Source organism: Ailuropoda melanoleuca, chromosome 16 (genome assembly GCF_002007445.2).
Source record: "Ailuropoda melanoleuca isolate Jingjing chromosome 16, ASM200744v2, whole genome shotgun sequence".
In the NCBI taxonomy this organism is placed as follows: domain Eukaryota; kingdom Metazoa; phylum Chordata; class Mammalia; order Carnivora; family Ursidae; genus Ailuropoda; species Ailuropoda melanoleuca.
The window spans coordinates 84,840,570-84,860,249 of NC_048233.1; the positions used below are offsets into that span (position 1 = coordinate 84,840,570).

General features: G+C 52.1%; 1 protein-coding gene across 5 annotated transcripts in view; it reads left to right on the forward strand.

Annotated features, from left to right (window-relative positions):
• Positions 1-9,794, forward strand: part of PACS1 (phosphofurin acidic cluster sorting protein 1) — a 142,741-nt gene extending 132,947 nt beyond the window's left edge. For 3 of the 5 annotated variants that reach the window (XM_011221547.3, XM_034644647.1, XM_034644648.1), the window contains exons 19-24: positions 121-163; positions 2,360-2,402; positions 2,672-2,807; positions 5,472-5,698; positions 7,161-7,280; positions 7,431-8,879. In XM_011221547.3, the coding sequence (XP_011219849.2) occupies positions 121-163; positions 2,360-2,402; positions 2,672-2,807; positions 5,472-5,698; positions 7,161-7,280; positions 7,431-7,546 (685 nt within the window). In that variant the 3' untranslated portion in view covers positions 7,547-8,879. Of the gene's footprint in view, positions 1-120; positions 232-265; positions 689-2,359; positions 2,403-2,671; positions 2,808-5,471; positions 5,699-7,160; positions 7,281-7,430; positions 8,880-9,115 lie in introns of those variants that run through there. The other 2 variants (XM_034644645.1, XM_034644646.1) reach the window with 2 other exon arrangements.
• The last annotated feature ends 9,886 nt before the right edge of the window (positions 9,795-19,680 follow it).

Sequence of the window (19,680 nt, forward strand, 5' to 3'; positions counted from 1 at the left end):
AAAGTGTCATGTAGTGTCTGGACTCCCTTGACGCCACAGTAAAATATGAAAAGCTTCTATCCCCACCTCTCCACAGAGTATCACCCACTAACTGTAAGGCTTTCCTTTCTCTACCAACAGCCCTGATGAAGACTCCTATCAGAAGTTTATCCCCTTCATTGGTGTGAGTACTGACTCCCCACTCCTCTGTACCCCACTCACTCTCCTGGCCTTCCTGTTCCTGCCCTCGTGCACGTGCACGCGTGTGCGCGCACACACGCGCACACACACACACACACACACACAAGATTCATCTAGACAGTGGTTCTCATCCAGAAGCAGTTTTGCCTCCAGGGCACATCTGGCAATGTCTGCAGACATTTTTGGTTATCACAGCTGAAGTTGGGGTTCTACTGGCATCTAGTGGTTAGAGACCAGGGATGCTGCTAAACTTCTGACCACAGGACAGCACCTACAACAGATTGATCTGGCCCCAAAGTCAGTAGTGCCCAGGTCAAGAAACCCTGGGCTAGGATATGCCCTGAGCTGTTTCTTTGTGTCCTCCTTTCCCAAATCATGAGCTATCCCCAGATGAGCATTGGTATCTCATATTTATTACACCGAGCCCAGAACCTAGTGCCTCGGCCTAGGGAGTCATGTCCAGAGCATAATTTCCACAGGCTCCAGGGAAAAGAAAGCTGCCTCAGAAATGAAACAATGATAGATGATATTATGAAGAGAAGTCCAAGAAGTAGGTGTTTCCGTCTTCAGGGTCAGATGTACCATTGAAATGAAAGGCCCTTCTTTCCCCTCCTATTTAGTCAAAGGAGAATCTCTAGATGAGTTGATTTTGGAAATAAAAGGAAAATCTCTTAGATATCTCTGATATCAGGTGGTACTGGCTTTCATTTGGCTGTAGCTTGGCCATAAGGCCGAGACCAACCAAGAGAGGGATGCCAAAGGTGACAGAGCTGACACCCTGTGGGGCCAAAGCACACCACAAAAGCATGGCTGAAAATTCAGATTTCCATGTATGAGGCCATTGAATTGCTCTTCCAAATCAGCTTATATCTTTTCCTGTAATCTCCTAGCTTTGGGTAGGGGGGCATATGCAGACAAAGAGCCTATTCTATGGTCAACCCAGATACTAGATGTCTTGAGTGATTGTGGGAGATCCGTGAGCCTGGAAAAATTCGATTGTCCCTTCTTATGCCTTGCTAAATCCTGCTGTCTGAAAGTTCTGCTCAGTCCCTGTTAGGCACTGGGGCTGCTGCCATAAGCCCTGCCGGAGGCTCTACGCCATGGCCTGTAACCTAGGCTGATGATTGATTTGCGTCTTCATGGAGCTGTGGGTTGCTGCCTACTCTAGCCTCACAGACAAGAGAGACATATAAAAAAATTTTAAATTGAAACAAAGGAACTGGCAGCTTCATATAATGCCAGGGGAGTAAGGGGAATTATATCCAGGAAGTTGAGAGTGTCAGTGTGTTACTTTCTGGGAACTAAAATAAGGACGCATAGAGAATTTAGGACAAACTTCAGTGAATAGCAGCTCTGTGTTCTGAGCAGCCTTGAGGGGACCATCTGCACATGATCTCTGCTCCCCATCAGTCCCTAGGGTCCAGTTTCCGTGACCTCGCAGCTCTCCCTAGCACCTCTGCCAGGTGCTAGGTAGGCCCTGGGTCTGCTATTTCACGGGGATTCACCTGTCACTTACAGCCGTGACATTCAAATAGTCTGTTTCTAGCTGTGCCTTTGCTGGCTTTGGAGGGCCCCCTCTGTCCTTCCCAGAATTCTCTATGAGAAATCTAAAATTCTTTGGGAAGCTGAAATCAGTACACTGCCTTGAGGTTGGGAAGGGGCAGGGGTGCGTATGACCACTGTCTTATTCATATTCGCCCAGATTCCAGCAAGTCTGGAAAGGAGGAAGCTGATATCAGCACATCAGCACATTCCCTTGCTTGGTTCCACACAAGCAGGCATTCAGAGAGCTCCCCCTCTGCAACACGCTGCCTTACCAAGCTTTCTCACAGTGGCTCTTCACTTCTCTGACATGGGAAGATGGTCTCCTACTAGCCATGTGGTCTTAGAAGAAACATGATCAGAATACTGAAATGGGCCCTGCCTTCAAGGTGGCTTTGCCCTTCCCAGAAATGAGCTATGAGGTCTCGTGTGCCCCCACCTCATTGTTTAGAACTGGGCTTTTTTACACACCTTAAAGATCAGATCTGGGCTGCTCTGGATTTGCAAAGATTTTTAAAGCCTCTCATCAAATAATGTATAGTAATGACTGTTGTGTCTAATCACCTGCTTCCAGCTGGATCGAAATGTGTCCAGCTTTAGTGAGAGGACCTAATGCAATGTCTCTTCTTTCTCCCAGGTGGTGAAGGTGGGTCTGGTTGAAGACTCTCCTTCCACTGCAGGTGAGCCTGGGGCCCTTGTGCTCCTGTGAAGTGAGGTGATGCCTTCCCGGCCTCCTTTCTAGTCCATCAGGCCAGAAGGAGAAGACTTTGGGTGTTCCAAGGTTAAGGCAGAGTTTGGGCACCCTCACTTCCCAGGTGAAGCGGTGGCAGGGGGCAGTGGGGAAGTGTCTAAGGCTCAGCAGCAGCTGAGACTGAGGGGCCCTCGACCCCTTGTCACCAACTGGTCAGGGGTGGCTTCCTCTGGCCAACTGTGTTTGTCCCCCTGACAGGCGATGGGGATGACTCACCTGTGGTCAGCCTTACTGTGCCCTCCACATCACCGCCTTCCAGCTCAGGCCTGAGCCGAGATACCACAGCCACCCCTCCTTCATCCCCATCCATGAGCAGTGCCCTCGCCGTTGTGGGGTAAGGGGCTCTTGCCCATACCTTTCCTTCCTGCCAAACCCCTCCATCAGGGCCCAGGAACCTGACTGACTCCCCCCACCTGCCTGTAGCATTGTATAACAATGATGGCATACCAAGTGTAGAAGGCAGGATAGTGGCAAGAACTTTGGAATTCGAATTCAGAGACTTAGGTCACTAGCCAGGCAAGTGGAACCACTCTATACAATGCAGGATACTTTCTTCCTCATCTGTCTCCTGGGGTCAAAGGGTTGAATGAGACAAATGGCAGAGAGGCCCTTTGCAGCCTGTAAAGTGCTGTGCAGAAGTCTTGCTGGGGTCTGCCCAGCGTGGTGGAGTGTGGCCATAGAAGTCCCGCACCCCTGGGTTTGAGTCATGGTTCTGTGTTAGGTCCACTGTATTAGCTTGTGTTAAAGAACAAATTACTCAGTGACACTTGTTCAAGCACAGTGAGGGGAGGGGCGCCTGGGTGACCCAGTGGGTTAAGCATCTGACTCTTGATTTCAGCTCACGATCTTGGGGTCGTGGAATCGAGTCCCATGTCGAGATCCATGCTCAGCACAGAGTCGGCTTGGGATTCTCTCTCTCTTCCTGTCCCTCTGCCCCTCCTCCTGCTTGCACACTCCCTCTCTCTCTCCCTCTCTTTCTCAAATAAATAAATAAAATCTTAAAAAAAAAAAAAAAGCACAGCGAGGGAGACCACATCTGGGCGTGACCATTGAGATAGGTGTAGGGAGCACTGCCATGGATTTTGCAGGGTGGGTGGCTCAACTCCAAACACAGCCTGAACAAGTGGGGATTTCTACCCTGGGAGCAGATATGGATGGAAAATTACTAAGCGGAAACGTCAGGTGTAAGAGGGGTTCTGAACAGTCCTAACAGGATTCTTGCTGAGACAAGTCAGGGTGTCAGACATCTCCTGGGGGTAGCAGGGGACGAGGAGCCTGACCAGGTGACCCAAGTGATCAGAGAGGGAGGGTGGGGGTTCTTGCTAACTGTCTTAGCAGGGTTCTTGCTAAAACTGGATTTTACAAGGAAGTACACAAATGGGTCTGTGAAAAGGTTTAGGAGCCAAACTAAAGATTCTAAAGTTTAGTCCAGCAAAGAACCTACATCACTTGGACAAGTTACTAAGCTTCATTTCTGACTCTGGCTGGGAGTGGAGTGAAATAGCCGTGTCCGAGTTCTGTGAGGCCGTGTGTTGCTGGTGCCCAGCACAAGGGAGCTGCTGCCTTCTTTCATGCACACAGTCTGTCTGTCAGCATAGTAGCCATTTGAGGCACTGGAGCTGTAGCAGCAAATAAGAAAGGCTCATCCTATTTCTGGAGCTCGGGCTCCTAGGCCCTGGCAATGGCAGAGCAGCAGAACGTTCAAACTGTGCAGGTTGCAGCAAGCACTATGAAAAAGTAGTAGGGGGATGGCTCTGAAAGGGGAAAGAATTTCTTTAGGGTCTCAAGTATCGAGAGTTTAGATCAGGTGGTCAGGGTGGCCTCTCAGGAGGCAGCTCTCATGCCAGGCCTGAGCAGCAGGAGCTGACAGGGAGGGTGGAGCAGAGCTCTCCCGGAGGGGACCCGAGGGAGCAGCCCGTGAGGTGAGAAAAGGGCAGGTGTGGGTCAGGAACACAAATGGGCCCTTGCACCTTCTTCCTCCCTATTTCCCTTTTCTCTGCCTTGCCTCTTTCTATTTCTTCTGGTCCTCAGCAGCAGAAAGGGTAGGCACTGGCCGGTAGTTTTTCCAGAAACACCAATGGCAGAGTCATGGTCCCTGAAGAACATGAATATTCTTAAATGGCGAAGAAGCCTCCATTGCACCTCAGATCCCAACTCTATCCTCTCTCACCCCCTCCTTCCCTCCTCCCCTTTTCACTTCCCTTCGTGGTCTCTACTGATTTACGGAAGGGACAGTTCAAGAAAGGAGGAAATCCCACACAGCCAGTAATGCCTCATGGTTCCAGGCTTCCCAGAGGGCCTGGGGACCAGCCCTTACCTCGACCTCCTTTCCCACCCCATTTAAGCTAGTTTTTAATGGAACCACTAGAACCATGCAGAAAGAGAAATGTCAGATGACTTTTGTAGCCTGTGTACCTATTGTGTCTGACACCTCCTTTCAAGAAAACATCAGCCCTTTTTCCCCTTGGAGCTAAAATTATCCCTGAGCTAGAAGTGCCATAAATAAGAGAAAGCTGCAGGTCAGCAGCCATCAGCTCTCCCTCCTGGGGCTGCTGTGGAGCCAGCCAAGGTGCTCGCGCCTCTGCCCCACTTAATCTCTCCAGCCCTTGGCTGGGTTTTGCCTGCTGGGTGTGTACATGTGCATGTGTGCACACGTGTGTGCATACGTGTGTGCATATGAGTGTGTGTAGGTGTGCGTGCACGCTTTCTTCATAAAGCCTCCTTCCTCTCTGCTTCCCTCATCCCCCTGTGACTTCATATTCGGTTCCTTCACAGTACCTCAGGTCTTTGCCCTCTCCTGCCTTTGTCTTCCGATCAGCCTGTCTCTCCCTTCCCACACAAATCAATTCTGTGAGACCGGAGGGAACCCAGAACCACATAGCCTGCCACCTACCCTCACCCGCCCCAGAGCCTGGCAGCCCCTCCTGGCCCCCCAGTCTGGCCATTAGTTGAGAACTGAGGGCAGAGCCTACTCTCCGTTACTGTTCCCCTTCTTCAGGAGCCCCAACAGCCCATATGGGGACGTGATTGGCCTCCAGGTGGACTACTGGCTGGGCCATCCTGGCGAGCGGAGGAGGGAAGGTGACAAGAGGGATGCCAGTTCCAAGAACACCCTCAAGAGCGTCTTCCGCTCAGTGCAGGTTTCCCGCCTGCCCCATGGTGGGGAGGCCCAGCTTTCCGGCACCATGGCAATGACTGTGGTCACCAAAGAGAAGAACAAGAAAGGTAGGTGACATCTGAGGCCAGGGACGATCGGGGCCACTAGGGTTTGCCATCTCCTCTCAGGGTCCGGGACAGAATCTGTTTCTGGGAGACCTTTGGACGAGGGCAAAGCAGAACATATATTATGTGGTTCAGCCCAGGGTTCTGCAAGGGTCCTAGCTCACCTTGTGAGATGAGGACAGTCCTGTAACCAAGGAAACAGATGTCCCAGTGAGTAATCGGTCCCTGTCTGCCAAACACCAGCACCTCAGGGCCTGGGGCAGTTAATGCTGCCCTAACGAAGGGAGCCTTTCCAGCCACTGCCCTCTGGGAAGGACCATGTGACAGAGGAGGACATCACTGTGTCCCCATGAAGCAGAGCATTTGCACCCGATCCTGGAAATCACTCAAACCTGCATGAGCAAAAGGACATAGTTCTTTAAGAATTAAGAGGAGTGGGGGTGCCTGGGTGGCTCAGTTGGTTGTCTGCCTTCGACTCAGGTCATGATCTCAAGGTCCTGGGATTGGGCCTCGTGTTTGGCTCCCTGCTCAGCAGGGAGTCTGCTTCTCCCTCTCTCGGCTCATGCTCTATCTCTCTCAAATAAATAAATAAAATATTTTTATAAATAAATAAACCCGAGGAGCACAGCCCATTTTGGATAAGAGGGGTGGCTTAAGGCACTTGAGGTCGAGTTGCACGTGACCCCCGGTCCTATGCCCTGAGAAAGTAAGGCAGGAACCCCACAGCTAGGCCAGCCCCAGGGCACAGCTTGCTGCTGTCTGCTCTGCGGACCTGGCTGTGCACCTGCCGTAGCAGGCAGGCCTGCCAGGAGACTCAGGGGCCCTCACAGCCCCACCCGGCAACCAGCTGTCAGGTAGGGGCTTTCTTTAACTGATGGACCCTCCCTCCTCAGAGCACTCCCAAAGCAGCTGGACCTCTTTCTCTTCAGGCCTCTGCTTCATAGAGATCCTCTGGGGGGCAAGCAGGGGGCTGTGGCAGGTCTAAAGCCAAAACAACAGGTGCACCTCAGTGACTTGCCCAGGGCAGGCCTGCCAGCTCCGCAGTGTCCTCCTTGCTGCCCCGACATCCCTGGGGCAGAGACTTTGCAAACACTCCTGTGAAGCCCTCCTAGCCACATCAGACTCACCCCTATGTGGGTGTGAGTGTGTAGGAAGGAGAGCCCAAGGACACAGGCACCTTGCCCCACAGGCTACCTGGAACATTCAAGCTGGAAGGGACCTCAGAGACTAACTGGCTCCAGGTCTTCGTTACACAGTTAAAGATATCGAGGCTCAGGGAGAGCCCTGTGCTGGGAGGGGGCAGAACGAAGATCCTGGTACGTGCTTCTGCATCCCCAGAGTTAGGGAGCTGTCTGCAAATCACCTCCCCTTCCCACAGGAAGAGGGGCCAGTGGGGATGAAAGAGAGGAGAGGGGTGGCTGTTTTTCCAAGGGCTGTGACGGAGGTGGTTCTGCTTGCTTTCCAGTTCCCACCATCTTCCTGAGCAAGAAACCTCGAGAAAAGGAGGTAGATTCCAAGAGCCAGGTCATCGAGGGCATCAGCCGCCTCATCTGCTCTGCCAAGCAGCAGCAGACCATGCTGAGAGGTACGGGGAGACGTGGGAGGAGGGCTGCCGGGCAAGGTGGGGAGAGGGGCACGGGACACTGGGGGGAGGGAGGCAATGGCCCTCCCCAAGGGACCCTGGGGAGGTGGCCTTAGCAGCCCTGGTCAACCCCTCCTTCCCCTGTCACCCCAGTGTCCATCGACGGAGTCGAGTGGAGTGACATCAAGTTCTTCCAGCTGGCGGCCCAGTGGCCCACCCATGTCAAGCACTTTCCAGTGGGACTATTCAGTGGCAGCAAGGCCACCTGAGGGCACTATCTCCTGGCCACTCTCCCTCCTGGCACTGCCACCAGCCTCACCGCCTGCGGGCAGGGGGAGGCCAGCAGGCCTGGGACCAGCATCCCCTTTCCTGGCCTGGGGGCCTGCATCTCTCTTGCCCAGTCCTGAAGGACACTGCCAGTGGGGACACTGCTCCCCTCCCTCCTGCTCAGTCCTCTCCCTCCTGCTCCAGGCGCAAGGCATGTCGATTTTGCCTTCTGGCGCCCATCCCTGGAACTGAGTCCTCTGGGCCTTCCTTTGACTTCCAGTCTCCCCACGTGGCACCAGTTCCTTCCTGGAAATAGGAAACCTGGAATCCTGGGCCACAGCAGGGAGTCCAGCCCTCTCCACCTCTGCCAGCTGCCCAACCTGCCCCCCTCAAGTGGGGCCCAGGACCACTTCCCGCTGCCGTGGGTTCTCCCAGTGGGGGGTAGAAGGGGTACCCTGGGCCCAAGGGCCCCCCTCCCCTCCACAGTCACAGGGGCAGCCCCACCCCTCCCTCACCGCCAGGACAGCATTTCTATGGTGATGCCATATCTTTCTCGGGTGGAGGGGCCTCCCTGGTCTCCCCCATGCACGATCTCCTCACTTACCCCCAGGTCCCCCCTAGATGTCTCGAGCGCCCTTGAGTGTTTCTTTAGTTCTCTGCACAGCCAGTCTCTTGGTGGTTCCATGTGACTTGCTTGGGCACCAGCCCCTGTCCTTGTGGCTTCCCCCTTGTTGATGACTGTCCTCCCTCTGCTTCCTACCCCCTCCACCCCAGCACAGCGCTGCCTCTTCCTGAACTCCAGACTGAGACAGATGGGAGGCAGACCCCACTGGCATATTGTCTGTGATCCTCCATCTCCCTGTGCCTACCGTGTCCATTTGTGTCCCACTCCCTAGTGTGTTCTTCCTTCCTCACGCCTAGGCAGAGAGCCCACCTTCCCAGCTGGGTGTTTCTCTAGCAGGCTCCAGTCCCTTCCTCTCGCCACAGGGGTCTGAGCCAACTCCTCAGCCTTGACCATCAGCCTTCTCAGGAGAAGCTGAGCATGCAGGGCCACCATCCCGGCCGCAGCCCTCTCCCCCCCACAGCACCTTCAGAGCTTTACCGTTGCCCTCTCACCCCTTCTAGAAGTTTTTGCACAGAACTTCATTTTGAAAAGTGTTTTTCTCATTCTCCATACCTCCCCAAACTCCTCCAGCCCTTACCCCCGCTCAGCCCTGCTGTCCAGAGCATCTCCTGGCCTGAGCTGCTCTCTTGGGGCTGGAGACGGGTGGGGCTTGAGGGACCGAGTGGATGTTGGGTTTTTCATTCAATAAACTGGTGATTTCTTACCAACTAGCAAGGCTTGGGCTTCTATGCCTCTCACTGTGATGCAGGATCTGTATGACCCTCTCCCCTCCACAACACAGCCGACTCCTCTCAAAATCAGCTCCTTTCAAATGGCTGGAAAGAAGCATATTCTCATTTCCTTAATTAGAGAAATAGGCATGAAGGTGTCTTTCCCAGTATGAGGCAAGCAGAGGTCAGAAACAGAAGTAACACTCTTCTCACACCAAAATCTTTTTTTTCTCTAGGACTCACCATCCCCAAATCCTACCTCCCAAGACAGTGACGTGTCGAGCACAGTTTCTACTCTTCTGATTAAAGATTAGAACTTGGTTTCTTTCCCTCTACTAGGCTGATGTCCTGCCATAGTTTCTGGAAGCTGGTGAAGTCTGAGACCCAGGTGGAGGGGGTGGAGCTGGGGTCCATCATTGAGTTGGTTTTCCTGCCTGCCCTTAACTTAGAGATGGAAAACAGTCATAGCCCCGGCTCCCTGGATGCCTGGTTCTTCACACATTCCCAGGATAGAGGCCTGCACACCAGCCTTCCTCCGGTGAAGAAGTGCCCAGGGGTTGGGGCTTGCGTGGGGGAGGGCCTTGGCGTCCTTGCCTTGCAGGACACAGCCACAGAGGAGGGGATGACCTAGCAGGACAGGCTGTTACTGGCTCCCTAAGCCCTGTGGTCCAGTGACCTAAGGGAGGGAGGCTCTGGGACCCAGCAGTGTGGCCCTGCACCAAACTCTCTGAGCCTGGAATATGGAAATAGTGCCTGCCTCCCAAGGGGAGAAGTCCAGCGAGGTCTGTGAGAATGGCCCAGAAATGCAGTCTGCACGTTAGTTACCGAACAAGGTGTACAAATGGTTGGTGAGAGGAAACACCAGAAGTCAAATTGTGTTTAAGATGAGCTAGAGAGGATGTGAGTGTTGCCTCCGGGCCGAGTGGAAGCTTCATGAGAGGCCTGGGGGCAGGAGGCAGTGGGGGAGGGCTCAAGCAGTGCAGGGGCTGGGGGGGCCCACGAGCAGTGGAAGTCCCAAGGTGGAAGGGTGTGGGGGACAAGCAGACTCAGGTCCAGCTCGGAGCTGAGAAGACGAGCCGATGAAGAGACACGAGCTCCCAGCCTGCTGTGTCTGACTCCACATCCAGGGCCTCCCCTCCTCCTACCTCCGGGGCTTCACTCTTGCAGTTGCCCCCTCTCTCCTGCCATCATCTCTACCAGATCTTTCCCGTCTGCATGCCAACACGCCGTAATAGCTCTCATGTCAAAAACAACTTCCCAGCATCTAGATCCCCTCTGACTGCCACGTCTCTGCTCCCTAGAAAGTGAAATTCTTCAAGACTTGTTCATGTTCCCTGCCCCCACTTCTACTCCTTCAGGCTGTTTTCCTCAACAGCCCCATCAGAAGTTCCCTTACCAAGTTCACCTGAGGTGCCACATCCAAGGGCCAGTTTTCTTGCATGACCTCCACTTGACCTGTGGACAGCACTCTGCTCTCCTTCTACTTCTCTGACTGTGATTTCTTGGCCTCCCTTACCGTATCTTCAGCTTCCCAGCCTTGGAACACTGGAAAACGCGGGGATCCAGCCTCTGGCCTTCTCTCTCCCCACACTCAGCCCTGTAGTGTGAAATGCTCCCATGTACACAGACTTCTCCCTCCGTTCTTCAGGTGCTGAGGCCAGAACCTTTGGAACCACCACTGATTTCTTTGTGCCTCATACAACGTCCAGTCCACTGGCAAATCCTATAGGCCTTCCCAAAACAGATCAAGAACCCAGCAGTGCCCCACCCTTCACTGCTGCTACTCGTGTCTGGATGTTCTAATAGCCTCTCAATTATCTGTGCTTCCACCTACTCTTCCTGTAGTCTGTTCTCCACACAATAGCCCGAGAGAGCTTTTTAAAATGTTAATCAGATCGTGTTAAATTACCAATTTAAACTGCCCAGTGGCTTCCCATCCCACTAGGAATGTAATCCAAAGCCCTCATCATAACTCACAAGGCCTAGCATGGGTGGTTCAGTGGTAGAATTCTCGCTTGCCATAACTCACAAGGCCTACATGATCTGACCTCCCGAAGGCTGTTCAATCTCTCCTCTCACTCTGCCCCTCGCTGGCCTCCTCTGCATGCCTCAGACATACCAGGAACGCTCTGCCTCAGGGTCTTTGCACAAGCTCTTCCCCCTGCCCATCCTGCCCCTGCCTCTAGGTCCATTTGGCTCGCTTCCCCCCATTGAAGTCTTTGCTTAAAGGTCACCTCAGAGAAGCCTTCCCTGCTCTACCTGTCTTGAATAGCACCTCCCTTTTCTCTCCCCCTTCTTTAGTTTTCCTTATTAGCACTTCTCACTCCTTGGCACTTAATTATCCATTTGTTTATCTCTCCCCACTAAAATGTAAGCTCCAAGAAAACCGGATTTTGGTTTTTTTTTTAAACCGGCTCTATCCTTGGTACCCAGGATCCTTCTTGGCTCATCCCTAGGTGCACAATGCATATCTGTGGACAGAATGAATGAAGAGGCCTTGTGCTGCTGCAATGACAGACACTAATGCCTCAGCCCAAACGATACCTGAGTTTTCCCACAGGCCCTGGATTAAGAAGATAGACTCCTAAGAAGAGGGAAAGAGTTGTGTAGGAATGATTTCCAGAATTCCAAACATGGGGCAACTCAGATTTACACATTGAGACAGCTTGCCCAGTCACTGAGAGTCAAGGCTGCACCACAGCAGAACTGTCCATGGGGCCGCCAGAAACATTCTTCTAAGGTGAAGAGTAGCATTTTGGTGCAGAAGGTGAAAGAACTTCTGTCTAACTTGTATACCAACTCCAGATTGTTTTATTGTTAATTTAAACAAACATGTATTTTAGAATAGTTTTAGATTTACAGAAAAGTTGCAAAGTTGGAACAAAGAATTGCTGTATACCACCCACCCCCCAGTTTCTCCTATTGTTAACATGTTACATTAGTATGGTACATTTATTATAACTAATGAACCAACACTGATACATTATTATCAACTAAAGTCCATGTTTAACTCCGATTCTTTAGTTTTCCCCTAAAATCTTTTTTTTTTTTAAGATATTTATTTATTTGAGAGAGAAAGTGAGAGAAGAGAGCACAAGCAGGGGGAGCTGCAGAGGGAGAAGCAGGCTCCCTGAGCAGGGAGCCCCACATGGGGCTTGATCCCAGGACCCCGGGATCATGACCTGAGCTGAAAGCAGACGCTTAACCAACTGAGCCATCCAGGTGCCCCTCCGTAAAGTCTTTTATGCATTCCAGAATCCCATCCAGGATACCACACTACATTTACTACTTTGGGCTATGACATTTTCTCAGACTTTCCCTATTTCTGATAACCTTGACAGTTCTGAGGTATACTAGTCAGGTATTTTGTAGAATGCCCCTTGGCTGGAATTTGCCAGCACATCCTATCAAGGGTACCTGCCTTCAACATGATTCATCAACCTTGATCATCTGGCTAAAGTATTATTTAATAAGTTCACACCCTCTTCCCTACCATGCTCTTAGGGAGGAAGCCACTAAGCACAGCCTAGATAAAATATAGATTTTCCTCTATATCCATTATTTGGATTCTAGACAGCAGATTTCTTCTAGACAGCAGATTTCAGATCCATGTTTTAAACTCCTGTCATCACCTACTGCTGTGTCCTGGGACAATGGTGTGGATGACCCTCTCACCACCACCTGTGAGCATCTTCTTTTAGCCAAGCTGCTGCTAGAGTGCTTCATGTGGTTTCTGCCACAGACTCCTTCAAGAGGCCCCAGGAAATCAATTCAGCTGATAACTTCCTTTTCACCAAGGAGGAAGCCCAAGTTAAGACAGCAACCTGCCCCTAACCCCACCCCCGTCCCAAATCTGAACTCTCATTTCTTTTTTTTTTTTTTAAGATTTTATTTATTTGTCAGAGAGAAAGAACACAAGCAGGGGGAGTGGCAGGCAGAGAGAGAAGCAGGCTCTGCGCTGAACAAGGAGCCCGATGCGGGGCTCGATCCCAGAACCTTGGGATCATGACCTGAGCCGAAGGCAGCCACTTAACCAACTGAGCCACCCACACGCCCATAAACTCTCATTTCTAAACATTTAAATGACTTGAATACCCACAGACATCTCAAACCCTGTATGGCCCAAACAGAACTCTTGATTTCCCTCGATCCTCCCCAGTTTTGATAATGGCACAGCGTCCATCCTATTACTCAAGGCAGAAGCCACCGAGTTATCCTGTGTCACCACAGTGACTCCTGTCCATTCTGCCTCTCAGACACTGTTCCCAAACATAAGCTAGAGTGCCTCACTACCTTGCTAGAGCCCTTCAGCGGCTACCTCCAGCCGCCCACCCCATGGCCCATCAGGCCTGCAAATCTGGCCCCACTACCCCTCACTTCACTTCTAGCTGCTTTCTCCCCCCACGCTCTTCACCCTTGAGCCACACCTGATCCTGCAGTAATCACATTCCTCTTCCCTGCACCAGGCCCAAACATGTGGTTCTTCCCAACTGAAATGCTCTCCCTGCCCCCACAGAGCTACTTTCTTTGCTTTTAGGATGCAGCCTACACATCACCTCCTCAGAGAGGCTTTCCCAAACCCCCTGCCCCAAAGCCCAGTTGTTAGCCTCTATCTGAGCCCTTTCTGTATGTCACCTGCAATAAATGTCCTTGTACCACATTAGAATGAGAGCTCCAGGTAGGCAGGGACTCAGGCTACATCTCCAGCACCCATCACTCTGACACATGGCAGATACTAAAGGCTAGCTAAAAGGATGAGGGAGGGGTTAAACACAGATCAGTTGAGAAGGAACCAGATTTTTTTTTTAAGATTTTATTTTATTTATTCGACAGAGATAGAGACAGCCAGCGAGAGAGGGAACACAAGCAGGGGGAGTGGGAGAGGAAGAAGCAGGCTCATAGCAGAAGAGCCTGATGTGGGGCTCGATCCCACAACGCCAGGATCACGCCCTGAGCCGAAGGCAGACACTTAACCACTGTGCCACCCAGGTGCCCCGAGAAGGAACCAGATTTCTAACCCAGGTCATCTGACTCCAGACCATCTCTCAAGTCCCCATTCAGATCCCAACTTCCGAATCATCCATACACCCTACATGTATTAAGGTCCTACCATGGTACATGATGAAAACAGAGTTGGGTTCTTACCTATATGAGAACTCCGAGGAGAGTGGGGGAGGCAGACAAAGTAGCATGATACATTGCACAGGAGCATGCCAGAAGGACATCTGATCCAGCGTGGGGAAGGGGTATCCAAGATGTCACAAAGGAGACGACACCTGAGTGGCATCTTAAAGATGCTTGACGTGATGGATGTTCTGGACACAGGAAATAACAAAAACAGGAAATAAGAGAGTCTGGCTTGTTCTGAGACCCTCGGGTGGTTTAACATGGCTGCAAAGCAATGGGCATGGTGAGTGATAGGGCAGAAGAGAAAGGAGGCAGCCGGGGCACTGAGGAGCCCTATAGCCGTGGTTATCCTCACTCTGTGCCTGGGCGAGGGCTGTGCACTTTATCCCAAGATCAGTGGAGAGCCAGGATAGGGTTTTAGGCAGAAAAGTGAGATGAGGGAATTTAGCAAGATCACCTTGTGACAACAGATTGGGGGAAACAAGACAAGACCAGAAGAGCTTGAAGGGTGTTGCAGCAATTTAGAAAAGACTATGGTAAAGGGAGGAGAGGTGCAGGAAAATGGAAACTTTAGTTCAATTTAAGAGGTAAGATCAATAGGTTTAGGTGGCTGGTGAGGAAATAGGGTCAAAAGAGAAAGAGCCAAGGATTGGGACAGGCTGTCTGCTCTAGGTGAACGGACAGATAGTGGGACATCCCTGGAGATTTGGGCAGGAGATGGTGAGTTTAGGGCAAGGGTGGTGTGTGCTGCTCAGAGGTTAGCGTCCATTTGGAGTTGAAGGATAGGTCTGGATGGAGCTCAGGGTAGTGATCTGGGTTGGATGGAGTTTAGGGTTTCCTTAACATGCAGGAGAACTGACAGGAGGGAGAAGGTGAGAACACCCCTGGCTGTGCTGAGCTCTCTCCATCCTGACCACATAGGGCATCTATTGCCAGCACCAAACAGCTTAGCACTTGTATTCAGACATGCCTTTCCATTTGCTGCCTCTTTTATTGCTCCCTTTCATCCTGAATGTGTTTTCCTTCCAGCAACACCTTAAGAGACTGCCCAGTATTTCATATACTTTCTCCCCACTCTCCGTTCACTAGCACAGGGTCTATCAAACAGTAAGCTTGGTGGTGATAATATTCCTAAGTAACTACTAGTAACAGTGTCTGTTACATACAAGGCCTAATGTTAAGATCTTAACTCTGCTGTTTTATTCCGTTTTCTCAAGGACCCAAAGAGGTAAGTATTAGGAACTTTATTTTACAAACAAGGAAACAGATGAAGTTACAGAGCATGCTTAAAGCCCCACAGCTGGCAGATGGAGAAATACGACATTGAAACTGGCTGAGAATGACCCCAAAGTCTGTGTGCCCTCTCACTGAGCAGGGTGAGGACACTTCTAGTCCGGCTGGGAGGTCACAAGGAAGAGAGGGTACAGATTTGCCAAGTGGCTACCAGGATAGAAAGCAGGAGCCTCTCAGGGGAGCTCTAAGCAGCCTTGATTCTTGACTCAGTGGCAGAAAGAACTGACAACGAGGGGTATTCACGATGGAACAGGTCTCTCAGGAAGTGATGAGCTGCTCGTCACGTGGTAGAGATGTGATCTTTAAGGAGCCTCCAATCTTGAGCACTTCAGGGTGAACCCGCTGACATTTCAAGGTGGATGATATGCTTGACAAAAGTACCCCTCAAACACTTCAAAGAAAAGTAGTGAAACTAGCCAAAGGAAAAAGAATAATTTAAGAAAGCAGATTTCAATGGGATGGGTGCTTCTGAGGATCCAAGGGGAAGGGGCGGGAGCAGTGGAAGTGATTTTCGAGGAGAAAACAATATTAAAAGTAGCAAGAACAACTTCCCTGGGCATGGGACAGGCGGGGGCAAGCTGATAAGCTCTGCGGAAAATGGCATAAGGAGCTGAATCACCACTGGGCATAGACTCCTCCCTTTTTTCTCCATTAACAGAGCACCCTCAGCAGCCTGGCATAAGACCAGCAGCTGCGGGGGGAATGCAGAACAGAGCGGGATGAAGTCACAGTCTCTTCCCCTGGGAGATGCACAGTAAAATCCTCAGGGACAAGATAAAAAGCCAAGTAGCTGAAAAGGTTGGACGCAGGCAAGATGAAGACACTGAAAGCAAGATAAGAGCCTGAGAACCCAGCAGGGCAGACCCCACCTTCCCTCCACTCAGCATACAGGGAGGAGCAGGGCCAGATGCCTAAAGAGAACCACAAAGACAGCACCAAATCCTGCAGAGAGCAGAAAAGCCGGAGCAAGAATCCAGCAGAAGTCACAAAGGGAGACTGAAATCTGTTCTTTCCATTTACCCGGAAAAAGATGATAAAAGGAACGTACTCCTTTATTAGATGCAGAGAAGGCACAAGGGAAAAAAGCAGGGGTTGTGGATGTGTTTGAGCTTGGGTATGTGTGGTATGCTCCTACATGGGCCTATAAATATATGCACACCTCCACGTGCGTGGGACAGACAGGTGTCCATGCAGTGGACCTGCGTGAGGCTGTGTGGAGGGTGTGTACAACTGTACTTCCGTGTGGGTGTGAACAAGCAATCTGACCTCAGTTCTCTTGACCTCTCCTCTATGTGGTCAGTCTCCCTTACACACTGAGACAAAATAACCTGGACTGTAGATTAGAGAAGCCTGAGCTCCCCCACAGCAGCGGGCTCTCTTTGCACATGCAGCTGCTTTCCCCTCTCTGGGCCTCAGTTTCCTTACCTGTAAAACAAAAACATTTAAGTGATGGCTATCAACCCAAGAGGCACAGCATGGGGCACTACTGAAGTTTTAAAATTATAAGACATACCCAGGACCCACCCTTGCAACACCAAATCCCAATCTCCAGAAGAAGAGCCTTCTGATGAAGTCCCTTTCACAAGAGATTCCGAAACCGAGCCTCAAGAATGACAAAGGGGCCCTGAGCTCCAGATTCCATTTCCTCTCCAGGAATGTGCTGTCCTGAGTTGGGAACGCAGTCATGATCTGATGGAGTCTCCCTGCATAGAAGGTTGGATTATCGCACCACAGCCAGCACTCCTCCGGGGGAAAAGGCCAACGTGAGGGCTAAAGGAAGACAGACCCCAACCAAACAAAAAAGACTCCAACCTGCAGATCCTGGGGAGAAAAGCTGAAGGACTGAGGACAGTGGTCAGAGAGAAAGAAGCATAAGTCACTGTAACTTGTAGGTGCCTTTTCAATTTTGCATCGTAGGACTATATTAGCTACCTTTAAAAGTCACTGGGGAAAAAATAATTGGCAGAAGCTCAGGATCCATAAGAACCTGGCTGCATGTAACTGGGATGCGCACAGTCTAGGGTTTTAGCTGACAAGCTTACCCTGAGCAGACACAGTGTGGTGGCTGTCAAAATTAGCCTGACTTGCAACTTCATGGTGGACAGGTGGCACTCTCATGAAGTGGGGACTATCCCTCTGTGATCTGTGAAGTTCACTCCCTGTCTGGATCCCTGAGCCCTGGACTTGAGCACCACATTCTGAGCGGTATATGGATTGAACCTAAAATACACCCCGAAAAAAAGAAATTGGAATGGAGAAGGGTCAGGAAACTGGAGCAGGGGTGGGTAAAGAGATATTTGTCAGTCCAGGCAAGGAGAAGACTGGTTGGGGGACCACAGAGGTCTTCAAATATCTCCATTGGCAAAAGAGAAGAGACTGTTCTTCCTGAAGACAGAACTTCAGTTTGGTGTCCGTGAGCACTGCAGGAAGGTACTTTCTGAGCTAAGGAAAAACTTCTTAACCTTTAGATCAATCTCACAGCTGAATGTAGTGAGCTCCTTGTCATAGGACATACTTGACCTAGGATGTAGGACCTCTCTCTGGCAGAGATGACACCAAGGGGACTCTTGCATCCACCAGGACACTGAACCTGGTAGACTCTGAGTCTGAACCCACCCTGACTCAGGAGGAATACCCCAGATCCTTGGGTACCAGTGCCAGGCTTTGTTTTGCAGGCTTTGTACCTCAGGGGGTTATCCTGCGGTCACCCACTAGTGACATCGACCTAGGGGCAGTGCCAGAGCAGCCACCAATCGGGAGCTGCAGAGCATCAGACCAAAACCTGGGCCTGGAAGGGATTTGGCAAGGCCAGCAGGTGCACCCTTCCACACTTTTTTTTAAATCAACATTTACTAAGTGCTTCTGTGTGCCTGGCCAGGGGCTACTGTGGGAGTGAATATGACAGGCAGGTCTTGGCCTGCATTCTAGGGAGGAGACAGAAAACCAACAAGAAAATTATTAGAAGGCATAAGTGCTACAGAGAGAAATAGGTGTAGGAGGAGGCACTACGGGAAGTCAGGGATCAAAGAAGGCTCTCTGAGGAGGTGACATTTATTCTGAGCCCTGAAGTGCTTTGCCTTGGGCAACTGGTCAACAAACAGCACTTGCGGTGTTCACCCACAGGGGCACGAGTCTGTTTCAGCAGATGCCCAGCTGCCCTTTGTCAACTTTTTCTCCCTTAAGGCCAAGAAACCCTTCCCTCAGGAAGCAGCCCTAAGATACTGCGAATCCCACAGGGATAGAAAGAGTTCTGAAAGAGCTGGGTGAGGGGCATAACTAGTCTCTAGAGACAAATGAGCCTGGGATCACATCTGGGAGACGCGGATCATAGCAGTGCTCGCTTCACTGGGTCTTTGTGGGCATTAAATGAGTACATGTATTTAAAGCTTGAAAGCGCCCGACACACAGTAGCTCTCAGGAAGTGGCAACTACCTCCATAAACGTCAATGAACGTCAAAAGTCTCGCTCTGGAGGCCAGGCCCTCTTCCTGTGCTTTAGTTTCTCTCGCTGTCCTCCCTGGCCGTGGTACTGGGTGCATTCAGGGTTAGCATCTCCCGAGCCTCTGCACAGCCCTGCGGCCTCGGGCCGCGGGTGTGCAGTCGAGGAATCTGAGGCCGCAGGAGCATGGGTGGTGGCCTTTGGGAACCGGTGCCTCGGGGGAGTCGGCGTCCCGCCCCTCGGTGCCCCACCCCCAGTGGCCCCGCCCCCCACATGGGATGGCACCGCCCCAGTCCCCCCTCCTGGCCTTGAGCTGGCCGGGCCTGCGCGCTCCTTTAAGGCAGCCTGCGGGAAGAGAAGAGCGTGTTTCGCCCCCTCCGACGCCGCCGAGGTAGGGGCTTCACCTTTAAGGCGGCGCGGGGACTGCTGGGAAGGCCGGCGGGATGGAGGCGGCGGGACCGGCTCTCTGCTGCGGGTCCGGGTGAAGCGGGGCGGGAGCCGGAACCTGAGCAGGAGCCGGGCCCGAGCGGGAGGCGTAGGTCCGCGCGGTCCGATCTGGACGGGAGACTGGCCGCTGGGTCGGCCTAGGGGAGGGGTCGTCGTGGGCGCAGGCTGTGGGAGAACAAGGCCTGCCTGCTGGGAGGGGGCGCGGTCCTCCGTGGCGGAGGGCGGGAGTTCGGCCTTTTCAGGGGAGGGGTCCGCGGGGCGTCACGCCGGCCTATGGGGAGGGGTCATTGTGGGCGCGGCCTGGTGGGGGCTACGAAGAAGCCGAGATCTCAAGCTCCTCTAGGGAAAGGGTCTCCCAAGGGGCGGCCTTCCCTAGAGGAGGGTGTCTGTGACTCGGCCTGCCTCTTGGGGAAGAGGCTGCCCGAGGGGTTGGGGCTGGATCTCCTAGAGGGGCCGGGGTCTCCCGCACGCGAGAAAGCCTCCACGATCCCTGTAG